Source organism: Pteronotus mesoamericanus, unplaced genomic scaffold (assembly GCF_021234165.1).
Source record: "Pteronotus mesoamericanus isolate MK-2021 breed Mesoamerican mustached bat unplaced genomic scaffold, CSHL_Meso_final contig_20, whole genome shotgun sequence".
Taxonomy (NCBI): Eukaryota; Metazoa; Chordata; class Mammalia; order Chiroptera; family Mormoopidae; genus Pteronotus; species Pteronotus mesoamericanus.
This window is the reverse complement of record NW_026555085.1, coordinates 8779618-8793719: the sequence shown is the minus strand read 5'-3', so window position 1 is coordinate 8793719 and position 14102 is coordinate 8779618. Positions and strand designations below refer to the sequence as shown.

Here is a 14102-nt window from a genome sequence, read left to right as displayed (position 1 = left end):
ACGTTCCACCTCCAAGAAACAGAGAAGTTAGACTTTAAGTTTTGGTTAGCTAAGAATATCTGGAAATCCAAGTGTTCACTCAGTCAGTAAACATTTGTATCTGATGTAGTTTGGTAGGGTGGGGGAGACAGACACACACAGAGTTACAAATCAGAGTAACAGGTGGAAAAGCAGTGTTTTCATTTCAGCAAAATTCTACTTTATCTTGGACGTCATATCTGGTTTATAGTAATACTTCATACATATGGAAAGCATCCTTCAATCAGAGTATTTGCTGCCTGGAAGGAAAAGGTGTCATAAATCTATTTGAGCACCTAATCTGTCTTTTACAAAAAAGCATTACCACATATAATGTGATGATAATTTCATGAGCCATGAGGTGAAAACTAGGCTGAATAATATTTGACATTTTTTATTATTGACAACACAAGACCCTGTACCTTGGTCCATTGCCAGAGAACTCTGCCCGCTGAAACTAAATTTGAAATCATCTCACATATTTCAGGTTTGAACTTCCTACAAGGATCAAAGTATCCACAGCCAATAACTCCTGAAAAAAATTTTTTGAAAAGAAGATTAAAGGTACAAGCTTACTAAAAGATTATAAGGTCCATGTTTATCCCTGTGAATAAATCACTCCAAGACTCACTAGGTGGTACTAAATATTTCTCAACTAAGGCTGCAAGTCAGCAGTGAGGTCTGCAAAGTTTAGCATGTTGTGCTAAGCATTTTATACAGATTAACTCACTTAACCCTCCTAAGATTTTATGAGAAAGAATGTGAGATAGGTATTATTATTATTATTATTATTACCATTTTAATATGAGTTTAGTAACTTGCCCAAGGTCACATAAGCTATTCAAATGTCTTACAGAGGAGACCAGGCACAGATAGGTAAAGCATATTGCTCAAGGTCACCCCGGACAGGTTGTTGATAGACTTGGAATCCACATGCATATCTGCTGACCTGAAATCAATCAACACTCTGGCTTGGGTTGATCATCTAATGGTTCCTAAGAAACATCAAGCACAGTGACAGTCTGATAAGATCACCCTCAGGAAGGACTGAATTGTGGGTTTACAAAGTGTTTGGTTTTAGACTGCAGAAACTGGATTACCCTATTTCACTTATTCTGGTCCATTCACATAAGCCAAAGAGCAACCTTGATGGAAAATGAAATTGTCCTCCAAAATCATAGTGTCTTGTGCTAGATGACTGTAAGCTCCTTTGCTTCCTGAAATCCTCTGATTCTAAGTCTCCAACTTCCTGTCGGACAAATGTGTTATACAGGAAGCATGAGACAGGGACTCAAAAACGAGGATTAGCACCACATCTCTGCCACACACTAGCTAAATGGCCTTGATTGGGCAGTTATTTCTCTTCACTGAGCCTGTTTCTGGTTTGTTTCCATGTGCAATTTTCTATATTAATCATATCAAAGAGTGTATAAAATAGTTTAACAAACAAGCAAACACTCAGGTACATACCACTACGCTGAGAATACAGCATGGCCCTAGTACATCAGAAGCCCCTGTTTGTTGATCTCTATCCACCCTCTTTCTTCCCCCAGAGGTAGCCACTACTCTGACTAGGTGAGAATCAGTAACTCACTTTTCTTTACAGCTTTGCCACTTTTGTTTCTGAACTTTAACTTTTTTAACCTTAATTTTTGAAACTTAATTTAATGGAATCATATTTTCCTCTGTGACTTCATCCCTTCACTCAACATGCTACACCCTGGGCTTCATCCACGCTGAAGAATGTAGCTGTGTTTGTTCATATCCACTGCTGCACAGCTTTGCACTTTGTGCCATGTCACAATTTATTTATCCAATTTTACTGTCAATAAATATCGGGGTTATTTCAAGTTTTCTGCTATCATGAATACTGTTCTACAAACATTCTTGCGTAAGTGTTCTGGCACACATATGCAAAATCATGCATATGGATTAAGGGCTTAAGTGTGGAAGGCAAAACTATACAAAGTTTGGAAAAAAATATAGGAGACCTTCTGCATGACCTCTGGGTAGAGAAGGACTTCTTAAGTGGTAACTCAGAAAGCACAAACCATAAAGGAAAACAATGGTAAATTATTATATCCTAGAACTGGAACTGCCGGGGGTATGCCCCTGGTCTGCTCCACAAGTACTAATACCCAGTTGTCATCCACAGCGCTGGCAGCAATTTACAGTCCCACCAGCAGGGGATGGGAGTCCCATTTGCTTCACATTCTCACCAATGCCTGATTTAGTCAGAATTTTTCATTTTTGCAAATCAAGTGGGTATAATATGGCATTTCCTTGGTGTTTTAAATTTGTACTTTTCTGAATATTAATGCTTATCACCTTTACATTTACTTGCCATTTGATTACCTCTTCTTTTAAAGTATATTTTATTGATTATGCTATTACAGTTGTCCCATTTTTTTCTCTCTCCTTTATCCTCCCTCCACTCTGCACCCCCCGCCCCCCAGCATTCCTCCTCGCCTTAGTTCATGTCCATGGGTCGTACATATAAGTTCTTTGGCTTCTCCATTTCCTGTATTATTCTCAATCTCCCCCTGTCTATTTTGTGCCTACAGTTATGCTTCTTAATCCCTGTACCTTTTCCCCCATTCTCCCTCCCCCCCATCCCCACTGATAACCCTCCATATGATCTCCATTTCTGTGATTCTGTTCCTGTTCTAGTTATTTGCTTAGTCTGTTTTCGTTTTTTTCAGTTCAGTTGTTGATAGTTGGGAGTTTGTTGTCATTTTACTGTTCATAGTTCTGATCTTCTTCTTAGATAAGTCCCTTTAACATTTCATATAATAAGGGCTTGGTGATTATGAACTCCTTTAACTTTACCTTATCTGGGAAGCACTTTATCTGCCCTTCCATTCCAAAGGATAGCTTTGCTGAAGAGAGTAATCTCGGATGTAGGTCCTTGTCTTTCATGACTTCAAATACTTCTTTTCAGCCCCGTCTTGCCTGCAAGGTTTCTTTTGAGAAATCAGCTGATGGTCTTATGGGCACTCCTTTGTAGGTAACTGTGTCCTTTTCTCTTGCTGCTTTTAAGATTCTCTCCTTATCTTTAACCTTGGGTGATTTAATTATGATGTGTCTTGGTATGTTTTCCCTTGTATCCAACTTCTTTGGGACTCTCTGAGCTTCCTGGACTTGCATGTCTAGTTCCTTCACCAGATTGGTTTCTTGCTCTTCCTCTTCTTCTTCTGGAATCCCTATGGTTCGGATGTTGGAATGTTTAAAGTTGTCCCAGAGGATCCTAAGTCTTCCTCATTTTTTTGAATTCTTGTTTCTTCATTCTGTTCCAGTTGAATGTTTATTTCCTCCTTCTGTTGCAAATCACTGAATTGAATCCCGGTTTCCTTCCCTTTACTGTTGGTTCCCTGTATATTTTATTTCACTTTGCATAGCCTTCACGTCTTCCTGTATTTTGTGTCTGTACTCAATCATTTCTGTGAGCATCCTGATTACCAGTGTTTTGAACTCTGCATCTGATAGGTTGTCTATCTCCTCGTTTTTCTGGAGGTTTAATCTGTTCTTTCAGGTCATATTTCTTTTGTCTCAGTGCACCTGTTACATTGTAAGAGGTGGAGCCTTAGTTATTCACCAGGGCAGGTAACCCACTTCTCTGCATTATGGTGCAGTCTGGATGAGTGTTTCTTCTTTAACTCCTTGGTTGTTGGACTTTCATACAGTTCTATTTTTCTGGCAGTTCTGGTTGTTTTTTGTTTTTAAATGTTGTTATCCTTATTTTGGTTGCATGAGGAAGTGAAGCGTATCTATCTACATACACCTCCATCTTGGCTGGCAGCTGATTACCTCTTCTTAAGGTACCTGGTTTTTATTGCCCATTTCTACATTAGCTTGTTTGCTTTTCTCTGAATAATTCATAAGATTTCTTTAAATATTCAGAATACTAACTTTTTTTGTTTTTCTATACGGGTTGAAATTTTTTTTTCTTCCACTTTGGGGCTTGTCTTTTTGCTCTATTAATGTTTTTTTTAGACAAACAAAAGTTCTTAACCTATTAAATGTATCATATTTACCCTTTATGGCTTATGTTTTCTGAGTCTTTATAAAAAGTTCTTCCCTACGCAGAGGTCATTCAGATATGTTCCTGTATTTTCTTCCAAATGTTTAATGAGCTTCAATTTCCACATTTAGATCTTTAATCCATCTGTATTGATTTTATGTTTAGTGTAAGGTAGGAGTCTAATTTCAATGATTTTCCCATAAAAATTACTAAATATCTTAGTAACACCTTTTGAAAGTCTGCCTTAGCCCTTCTGATTACAGTACTTGCCATGTCAAATAGTTAATGCCCACATATGCATGAGTCAGTTTCTCTTCTAGGTTTTCATGAACATAATTTTTTATGGTACAGTTTATGTGAGCCTAAATGTCACATTAAAAATTTTATTTTTATTAACACTTCAAAGTGCTACATCTGACTTGGTATATTATATCGTTAATCTATGATCAATATGCAGTTACTCAGCCCAAATTTCTCTTATTAATCATGCCAAGAAAACCAAAACACAAAGGTTTTCTTACCTCTAAATTCATCTTCAACAAGGCTATTTCTAAATATTCCTGAGTCTTAAAATGAGCTATAAAAATTCTTCTTAGTATTTACTTCCTCTTTTCTGCTATTTAGCTCTCTATTTCAGAAACTTAATTCCCACGTCAAATAAAGCCTTTTTATCTCTTAAATAAGGCTTTGCATGGTTTATGTCCATATGTAATACAATTAAAAAGTTAAACACCAAGAACAGTCATACCAAAAATTTTGTCTATTGAAGCATTTGAAGGCAATGTGCAATTAAACACAGTAAATTGTCTTTTTAAACGCTGTGGAATGTCATTTCGACCCCCGCCAGGATGGATCATGGCTGCTATGAGCTGTACATCAACAATAGTAGTGAAGTCTCCAGGTTTATCCAAGCTGTACATTCCTTCCATTTCCATCATTTGTCGTACAATCTCATTAGTTATCTGAAAAGTTATACAGTAATATTTTAGTAACATATCATTATCATATTCTTCCATATCTCCTATAAAATAGTATGGATAAGATCAGAAGAAAATATTCAACTTTTATCAATAGAGTGTTTGTAAATGTTGATAATTACCTTCAAGGTTGACTTAAACAATCACCCATGAACTCTAAACCGTAAGTTAAACATGTATGATGCAAGTCCAGTATGCTCTTCATTACACTGATAAAACTAATTTCCAAATAAATTTAGATGGGTGAATTATGGAATATTTGGTGCAATTACAATAGTACTCAGAGTTACAAGTTTTATTATAGATATATTTCACACTCAGAATTCAACACTTCAAAATACTTAAATGAGAATGTGAGATAGTTTACTCCTAAGTTTTCAATATTGTATTACTGAATGTTTGGTTTGAGGTTTTGTGTCCTCATCTTTTCTGCAGCCTTTAACATTGCTAATACTCCCTCCTTATTAAAAAAATTTCCTCTCTTGGTTTCAGAGGCTCAGTTTTTTGAGGTTCATCTCATGACTCTCCCAAGCACTCTTTCTCAACCCATCTCTCCCATGTAACTGTTCTACAGGGTAGCATCCTTCCTTTTCTCTTCCAGCTATTTCAGGGGATGCCATCGAAATCCTATATACCCCAAAGAATCTCAGCTTGGGAACCCTAGCTTCAGATTCCCTTCTAAGTTTCACACCTGCATATCCGAACTCCTACTGAGCATATCAAAATGGTGACATACAAGAGTGTCAAATATAGCAGCTTTTCATTTAACAAACATTTAATGAATGACTACTGTGTCTGACACTGTTGAGCATAGACAAAAGTCCCTGTCTTCATGGAGCATATATTTTAGTGGTGGAGAGAATGTCTTTTTGCAAAAAATAAAGCAGAGAAAGGAAATAGGTATTGCTCAGGGATATAACTGAATATGGGGAGTAGGGGTGGCTTCTCCTCACATGACACATAAGCGAAGACTTGAAGAACGTGAGAAAGGAACCCATTTAAATATTAGGAGAAGAACATTCCAGGCAGGATAAAGAGCAAATGCAGAGGTGCTGAGTGAACACCATATCCAGTGTGTAACAAGACTCAGTAAAAATGTAGTAGGAGCAGAGTCATGGGGAGATAAGAACAAACAGGGTAGGGTCTTTGTGTCATGAGGGAAAGAAGGGGAATGGTCAAGTCAAGGAACATGTATATAAAGGACCCATGGGCAAGGGCAATGGGGGGAGGATTGAATGGGAGGGGTGGGTAGGGCAGGGGAGAGCAACGGGGGAAAATAGGGACAACTGCAATTGAACAACAATAAAAAAAATGGGGGTGTTTATAGTCTATAATCTCATGGGAGAATTTTGAGCAGAGGAGTATGTCATGCTATGACTCATGTTTTAATTGTTTGCTGATTTGAAAATAGATTAAGAGGGGCAAGGGAAACAGTAAAGCATTTAGGAGTCAGTTTTAATGGTCAAGAAGAGCAATAGTGGCTTGCACAGGTATTAGTAATGGAAATGTTAAGTGGTCAAATCTTTAGATATAGTTTGAAGATAGAGCCAACTGATTTCCTGAGAGACTGAATGCAATGTTGCTATTTTTTGAGATGGAGAACACTGTTGGAGGAACAGGTTTAAGGAGCAACAGGAATTTGGATTTGCGCATGTTAAGTTTGAGATTTAACTAGACATTCCCAACTGGATAAATGAGCCCGAAATTCAGGAGCCATTCAGTTTATAGATGGTATCTAAATATATTTCTACTCACCTCACCTTAGAGAAACTGCTAAGAGGTCTATCTGCCTTGGAACCCTGCCGAATGGGAGAGAGAAGGGGAAGAAAAGGGAAAAAAATTTGCTGAGAGGTTGTGGCCTCAGAATGGCTGCACAGATATTGTGCCTTTAGTGTACACAGCCTAAGTGGGCCAGAGACTTTCAAAGTTTAACCATGTTTTGACCCTTGAATACGCTCTCTTAAGCATCCGGCAGAAGAAAACTCAAAACCGGTCTGAATGAGGGCACATCCATCCTAGAATTCAAGAAACAGACACAGATAATTTTTCAACGACAATGACCTAGCAAGCAGCCAACGATACATACAGAAAACAACACAGTTTGAACCTAAACAAGAACTATTCAAAAATGGAGAACAGAAACAGACCCACATAGACTTTACATGCTGGAATTAACAGACACAGAAATCAAAACAACTGTACTGAACATGTTTAAAGAAACAGACAACAAATTTCAAAATATATGCAAAGAATAGGAAACTATTAAAAATGACAACATTTTTCAAAGGAGAGAATCAAATAACTAGTAACTAGAATTAAAATGCAAATAGATAATTTGACAACAGATTGGACAAAGCCAAGAAGAAAACTAATAAAGTGGAGGAGAGGGGAAATTATCTGGAACATAATCATTAGAGAGAAAAAAAGGTTGGGATATACAGAAGAGTATTATAGAAACATAGAGGGCAGCAGGGGTGTCCAACCATTTAGCATCTCTGGGCCACACTGGAAGAAGAAGCATTGTCTTGGGCCACACATTAAATATATTGTGACACATAATCACACAAAAAAATCTCATAATGTTGTAAGTAAATTTATGATTTTGTGTTAGGCCACATTCATAGTTATTCTGGGCTGCATGTGGCCCACAGGTCATGGGCTGAACATCCCTGGATAGAAAAAAGTCTAATGTAGGTTTCTGGGACCTGAGAAAAGAAGAAAAGTGAGGCAGAAGCAATATTTGACGAGATAAGGGCTAGAAATTTCCCTGAACTAAAGACACCAAACCATAGATTCACGAGTCCCAGTGAATCCCAAGCAAATAAATACAAGTAAGTCTACACAAAGGAGTATCATTTTAAAAAGAAAAAATAATATAGTAAAGGTAAAGAGAAAGTCTTAAAAGCAGCAAGTGAAAAAAGGCAGATTAACTACATGCAATGCTTAAGTGATAGTTGGTTTCTCAACAGCAGCAAAGAAAACAGAAGACAGGAATAATATATTCAACGCAATGAAAAATATAACTGCCCACCTAGATATGTACATCCAGCAACAACGTCTTTCAAATAAAGAACATGAAATAAAGACATTTGCAAACAAACAAATACTAAGAATTAGTTACTAAAAGACCTTCTCTGAAGAAAGTTCTCAAAGCAGAAGAAACATAATACCTGAAGGAAGGCTCAAGATGCAAGAATTAGTAAAGAACAAAGAAAGTGCTATATATGTGGGTGATGCAAGTGAAGAGTGAATATATAAAATAGTAAAAAGTAATGTCTCATGGAAATTTTATTTTAAAAAAGAGTTATGGACTTAAAACACATGTCAACAATAAAATGGTACAAGCTAGGAGAAAGATAAAGGAAATTGAAGTGTTCCAATGTCGCTGGACATACAAAATGAGAATTAAAGTTTTGGTTATCTTTATTTTTGATTATCTATGTATGCAGGATGTAGGGTAACCACTAGAACATGGAAATTAAGTACAGTATATAGATAATAAAAGGGGAAAATCAATTGACTCAGAGAAGTAGGAAGAAAGCTGCAACATGTCTATGCTCATCTGAGAGTGAGGAAATTGAGGTGTCAGAGGCCTGGGAAAAAGAAAAAAGTATGAAATAATTATCTCCCAGAGCATGAGCTTAAAAGGGAATGTAGTATAGGAATAGACAGGACAAAGATATAAAACATGAGACATGCAGTATGATTGTTGGGCAGCATTAAGAATGCAGCAGAGACCCGTGATCATGATTTTAAAGTGAAACCAGGTGTGGTTTTCTCCAGCCAAGTTTAGCTGCATAGGTGCAGGTGGATGGAGAGCAGACAGCAAGTTTTAACAAGGCTTCAACGTGGTTAAGGCAGACAAGTGGAGGGTGTACGCTACAGTGATAGTAATGATGGATCATAGAATTTTAGCTGGGAAAAGAAGTAAAGAGATGAGAGGAAATGGAGATAGTTTAACGATGATAGGAAAAATGGAAACCAGCTCAGTCTGGATTCTGGTCTCCAGAGGGAAGGAGCTGCAAAGAGCAGACATGGGAATCAGAGAATACAATACTTGAATCCGAGATACTGAAGGAGTCACACCGTTAATGACAATGTGTAGGGTATGACTGCATCGAAAGAGTCACTCAGACAGGGAGGAAAGCACAACCATTGGAGGAGGCCTGGTTAGGGGACTAAGAGGCCAAGAGCATGTATGCATGTACTGGCATCACTAAGAATTATGACAGCAGGTTGTATAATTTGTGAGGCCCAGGGCAAAATGAAAATGCATGGCTCCTTATTCAAAAATTATTAAGAATTTCAAGATGGTGACAACAGAGCATTAAACCACATGCAGGACTCTTTGAAGTGCGAGTCCAGTTTGCACACCCATGCAGCTGGGCCTTGGTGACAGGGACAGTACTGGAGAGAGTAACAGTGATTCAGGAACTGAAATCTTCAGGGAAGGAGGGGTGATATCTGAGGGCAGAGGGCAATGAGAAGCAAAGAGGACATCTCCCGCACTTGTAGGCCCAGGGGTTCAACCTGAGACATCTGCAGAGAAAGTAGTATCCTGGGTTTCCATTAGAGCATGGGGGGAAGGGAAAGATCAGAGAAGTCAAATTTAGAGTTTTCACTCAGAATTCACTCTGAGAAGTGAATTCTGTGGATTAACTGTGGCTTCCAGGGACACACAGAAGGCAGTAGGGAAGTAGGGGATGGGGTCAGAGAAGGGTCATACAGAGCTCTCTGGGGGTTATTCTCAGGGTGAGCATAGACCTGGGGTCCTGACCACCCAATGGTGTCTGAGTTGAACTGGGATAAAGAGCAGGATGGGATGGGCCCTGGCAGCTGCAGGTAGAGGGTGCTGACGAGGCAATGCACGGGGAGGTAGGAGAGAGGTGCCGGGGATCCCACGAGAACACGCAGGATTCTAGCAGCATCAGCGAGGTTCTCTAATGGGAAATGACTCTGGGACTGACGAAGACCATCACTAGGACAGTGGTATGTGGCAGAGTTATTAAAAAAAAAACAAATGTTTTCTAAATTGAGTACTCCTTGGAGAGTATGTAGAGCAAGAGGTAAGAGAGCAAGGCTAAAACTTTGGGGAGGGGAAGAGAGGAGCCAGAAAGGACACTGAAATCAGGAAGCCAGGGACAGGAGGCCTGTGCTGCTGAAAACCGCAGGGGGATTTCAGGAAGGGAGAACATCAACTGTAACTGAGAAGTCAAAAAAGTCTGACAATTGTTACTAGTTTAGTAAGATGAGGAAGATTTGACATTTTTACATATGACTAAAAATACCGATTACATATCACCTATAGGAGCTATTTTAGTCATACCTGATCTCCCCATTCATTAATGATGGGCATATTAATATCATCAATAAATACAGTCATTTTTCTGCCTCCTGGTGGCCCATATGTGCTTCCCATTCGCTTATCCACATAGCTTTCAATTGTTCTCTAGAGAAAAGGAAATGGTTTGTCTTATGCAGTAGATCTCAAGCCACATTTCTAAAAATGATGAGCATATTTTCAAGAGTAGAGTATTATTTATTTAATATATATTAATATCATTATTAAAAAACATATTGTGAATTAAAAAATGTTATAATGTTAATCATTAATTTATGTTAAGAGATACACTCAAAAGTTTAGCTTCAGCCTCAATATTAGGTTATTAATCCAAGTTTTAGGCTATTAATAAATATTAGACTATGAATCAAAATATGCTATTTGGATTTGGCTTTAATCACAACCTTAGGTTAAATAGCTGGATGCCAACCGTCACACCATATATATATATATGCATATATATGTATACACATGTATATATGTACACATATATACACACATACACAATCAATGTTTTATAAGCATACACATTTTATCATAGCCACCACTTAAAATATGTATTTAACATGTTGATTACTACAGCAAATGATGGGTTTTACCTGAAACATTATTGGTTCCGTGGCAGATGAAAAGTTTAGACTTTTCGATAACTGTACTTCAGGATCATATTTTTTCAGATAGGCCTTAATCATTACAGTTTTTGCAGTTCCCTGCTCTCCTGTGAGCAAAACAGCCTGCAATCCCAGGATAAGCATGTTGAAAGGTGTTATAACATATTTAGTTTTAAATATCTTACAGTTCTAGTGTCCATTCTTTCATTCTATCAAATACAACTTATTTTTTAGAAATACACCTACGCAAAAATATACTGTAGTTGAATTAAAGATTTAAAAGTAAAATGTATACTGTAAAAGTGCTGGAAGGAAATGTGGGTGAACATTCACGTGACCACAGGAGTGTGGAAGGACTTTGCAAGCAGACACCCCCCCTCCACAGCAAGCTGGGAATCAGCAGTCTGGAGGGTATTGAGTGGAAGTGTATCCTGGGACCTGGGGTTTATTTCCCAAATGTGTTTCTCTCACTTCCTCTCAGCTGTTGTCCTGGAATTTAATTCTTCTATCTGTAGTGTATGAAAAGGAATGTGTTTCTTACAAGGTTTGCAGTCATCTAAGAAACTATCAAACTTACTTTATTTTGTTTTGCAATGGTGTCTATCAAAAAATTTGTTCTAATATTGTCAACATTTGGAACCAAAATTGATGAATACTCTGGAATACTGTCAGTTGGATAAAAATATGGCTGGAGTTTCTTATTCCAGTGGTCCCAATCACCTATACAATAAGTAAAAATCAATCTTAATAAAACTACATTCTTTGAAAGTAATCAGAAGACAAAATGCAAGTGCTATAAACAATCAACAGAATCATAAAAAAATTTTAAACATTTTCCTAAAACATGTTAACCTGTCTGTTTATCTAGACTACCATCTTCTGTAATATCTAACCTAGTATCTGCTTATCTAATATGTGTGGAATTTGATAATTTGGCTCCTTACAAAATTTTCAGTTGCTAAATCATTCATCCAGAGAGATCTGGCCTGAAATGCAATCTAAATCGGCCAGAGATGAAACCAATGACATGTTTAGTATCTAGTAGGAAAGCCACAGCAACTGAAAGGATGGGGAAAACCAAAAAACGGATAACTGGTAACTGGACCAAGGGGGTCTATGAAAAATGGGAAAACCAAATCTGGTCCTAAAACTAGTGTCATAGAGTCCTCACACTCTGACTGATAGTAATTACTAATTTACTGATCGGTATTATTGTTATGAGAATTATTATTACCACATTTCATCAATTCTAAGAAAAAATTTTATTACATCTTCGCATCTCTTGAATGATGCCTTACAATCACTACAGGTTAGACTAACTTGATTAGAGCTATTCATATTGTTGCCATTTAAACTGAATTGCTTTCATTGTTGTTTTTGCACTGTTGAGTTTAACTACTGTGCTAAATGTCTTCAAAAAGATTTTACTACGATTTAGAATCGTATTCAAAAAGTTGCTGTGTACATAGACTGCATGGAGAGAGATGAGAGGATAACTTTTGATGGTAGCAAAACAAACATTTATCATGGGAACAATAACCTCAATTTCAAGTTTCCTTACAAAATAATCCAGTCATATGATAAGTGTATGTTTAATTTTTAAAAAACTGCCCAACTGTTTTCCAAAGTGGCTGTACCGTTGTATAGTATATGAGAATTCCAACTGTACACCCTTGCCAATATTTGGTGTTATTAATTTTAGCCATTCTAGTGGCTAAATATCTCATTGTGGTTTTAATTTGCATTTCCTTGAAGGTCAGTGCTATTGTATAACTTTTCATGTGCTTCTTCAGTTAAGCTTCTATATAAATTTATTACCCATTTAAAAAAATACAGATTGGCTGAATATTTGTTATTATTGAATTGAAAGATTTCTTTATGAATTCTGGATAGAATTCTTTTCACGTATTTCTTCCCCTTCTGTGGTTAGATATTTTATCTTCTTAACAGTCACTTTTAAATAGCAAAAGATTTTAATTTTGATGAGGTCTAATGTATCAGTTTTTTCTTTCAGTTTGGGCTTTCTCTGGTACTAAGAAGTCTTTGCTTAACCCCATTGCCACACTCTGTTTCCTTCTAGAAGTTTTATAGTTTTATCTCTTATGCTTAGGTTTATTATCTGTTTTGAGTTCATTATTAAGACAAATTTTTGTGGATAGTGTGAAGTAAGAGTCAAAGTTCTTGGTTTTGCTTGTTTGTTTTTAAACATTTGGCTAATCTATTGTTCTGGCACCACTGACTGAAAACCCAATCCTTTCCTCTACTGAATTACCTTGACATCTTTGTTGAAATCATCTGACCATATATGTGTGGGTCTATTTCTAAACTCCATTGATCTACATATGTATCCTTATACCAATACCACATTGTGTTATTATAGCTTTATTATAAGCCTTAATATTAAGTCATGTGAGTTTTTAGAAAAACTAATTTTGTTATTCTAGGTCCTATGCATTTCCATATAGTTTTAGAATTCATTTCTAAATTTGAACCAAAAAGCCTACTGGGATTTTTACTGTGATTGCACTGCATCTATAAATCAATTTGGAATGAAATAACATCTTAACAATCTTGAGTCTTCTCACTTATAAATATTATTCCTCTCCCCATTTATTTAGAGCTTCTAAATTTCCCTTAGCACAGTTTTCTCAGTATACAAACCATACACACATTTTGTTACTTTATCCCTAAGTATTTAGTTTTTGGATGCTATTTTAAATGGTATATTAAAATTTCAACTTCTAATTGTTTGTTGTGAGCTTATTTAAATACAATTTATTTTTGTGTATTATCCATTTTAAATGAGGAGTAAACTCATTTACTAGTTCTATTAACTTTTTTGAGGGTTCTATGAATCGTCATAGCATCTGCAAATAAGGAGAGCTTTACTTACTCTTTTCCAATCTGTAGATATTTGTTTGTCTGTTTACCATCTTACTGCACTAGGTAGAACCTCTAATTCGGTATTGAAGTCATGAAAAAGAACATTCTTGTCTTGTTTCTGATCTTGGTAAGGAAGTATTCAGTCTCTCACTGTTGAGTATATAATGTTATCTTTTTTGTAGATGTCCTTTAACAGAATCGTAAACTTCCTATTCCAAGTTTATTAAGAGTGTCATCATGACAGGGTGTTA

At 36.7% G+C, this 14102-nt stretch overlaps 1 protein-coding gene across 1 annotated transcript in view; it reads right to left on the bottom strand.

The window, feature by feature from the left end:
• Positions 1-14102, bottom strand: part of DNAH8 (dynein axonemal heavy chain 8) — a 302018-nt gene that overhangs the window by 145286 nt on the left and 142630 nt on the right. Inside the window, exons 50-54 of the mRNA XM_054569318.1 lie at positions 11546-11688; positions 10957-11091; positions 10343-10465; positions 4788-5001; positions 441-550 (exon numbers count right to left, since the gene is read on the bottom strand). Of these exons, the coding sequence (XP_054425293.1) occupies positions 441-550; positions 4788-5001; positions 10343-10465; positions 10957-11091; positions 11546-11688 (725 nt within the window). The remainder of the gene's footprint in view (positions 1-440; positions 551-4787; positions 5002-10342; positions 10466-10956; positions 11092-11545; positions 11689-14102) is intronic.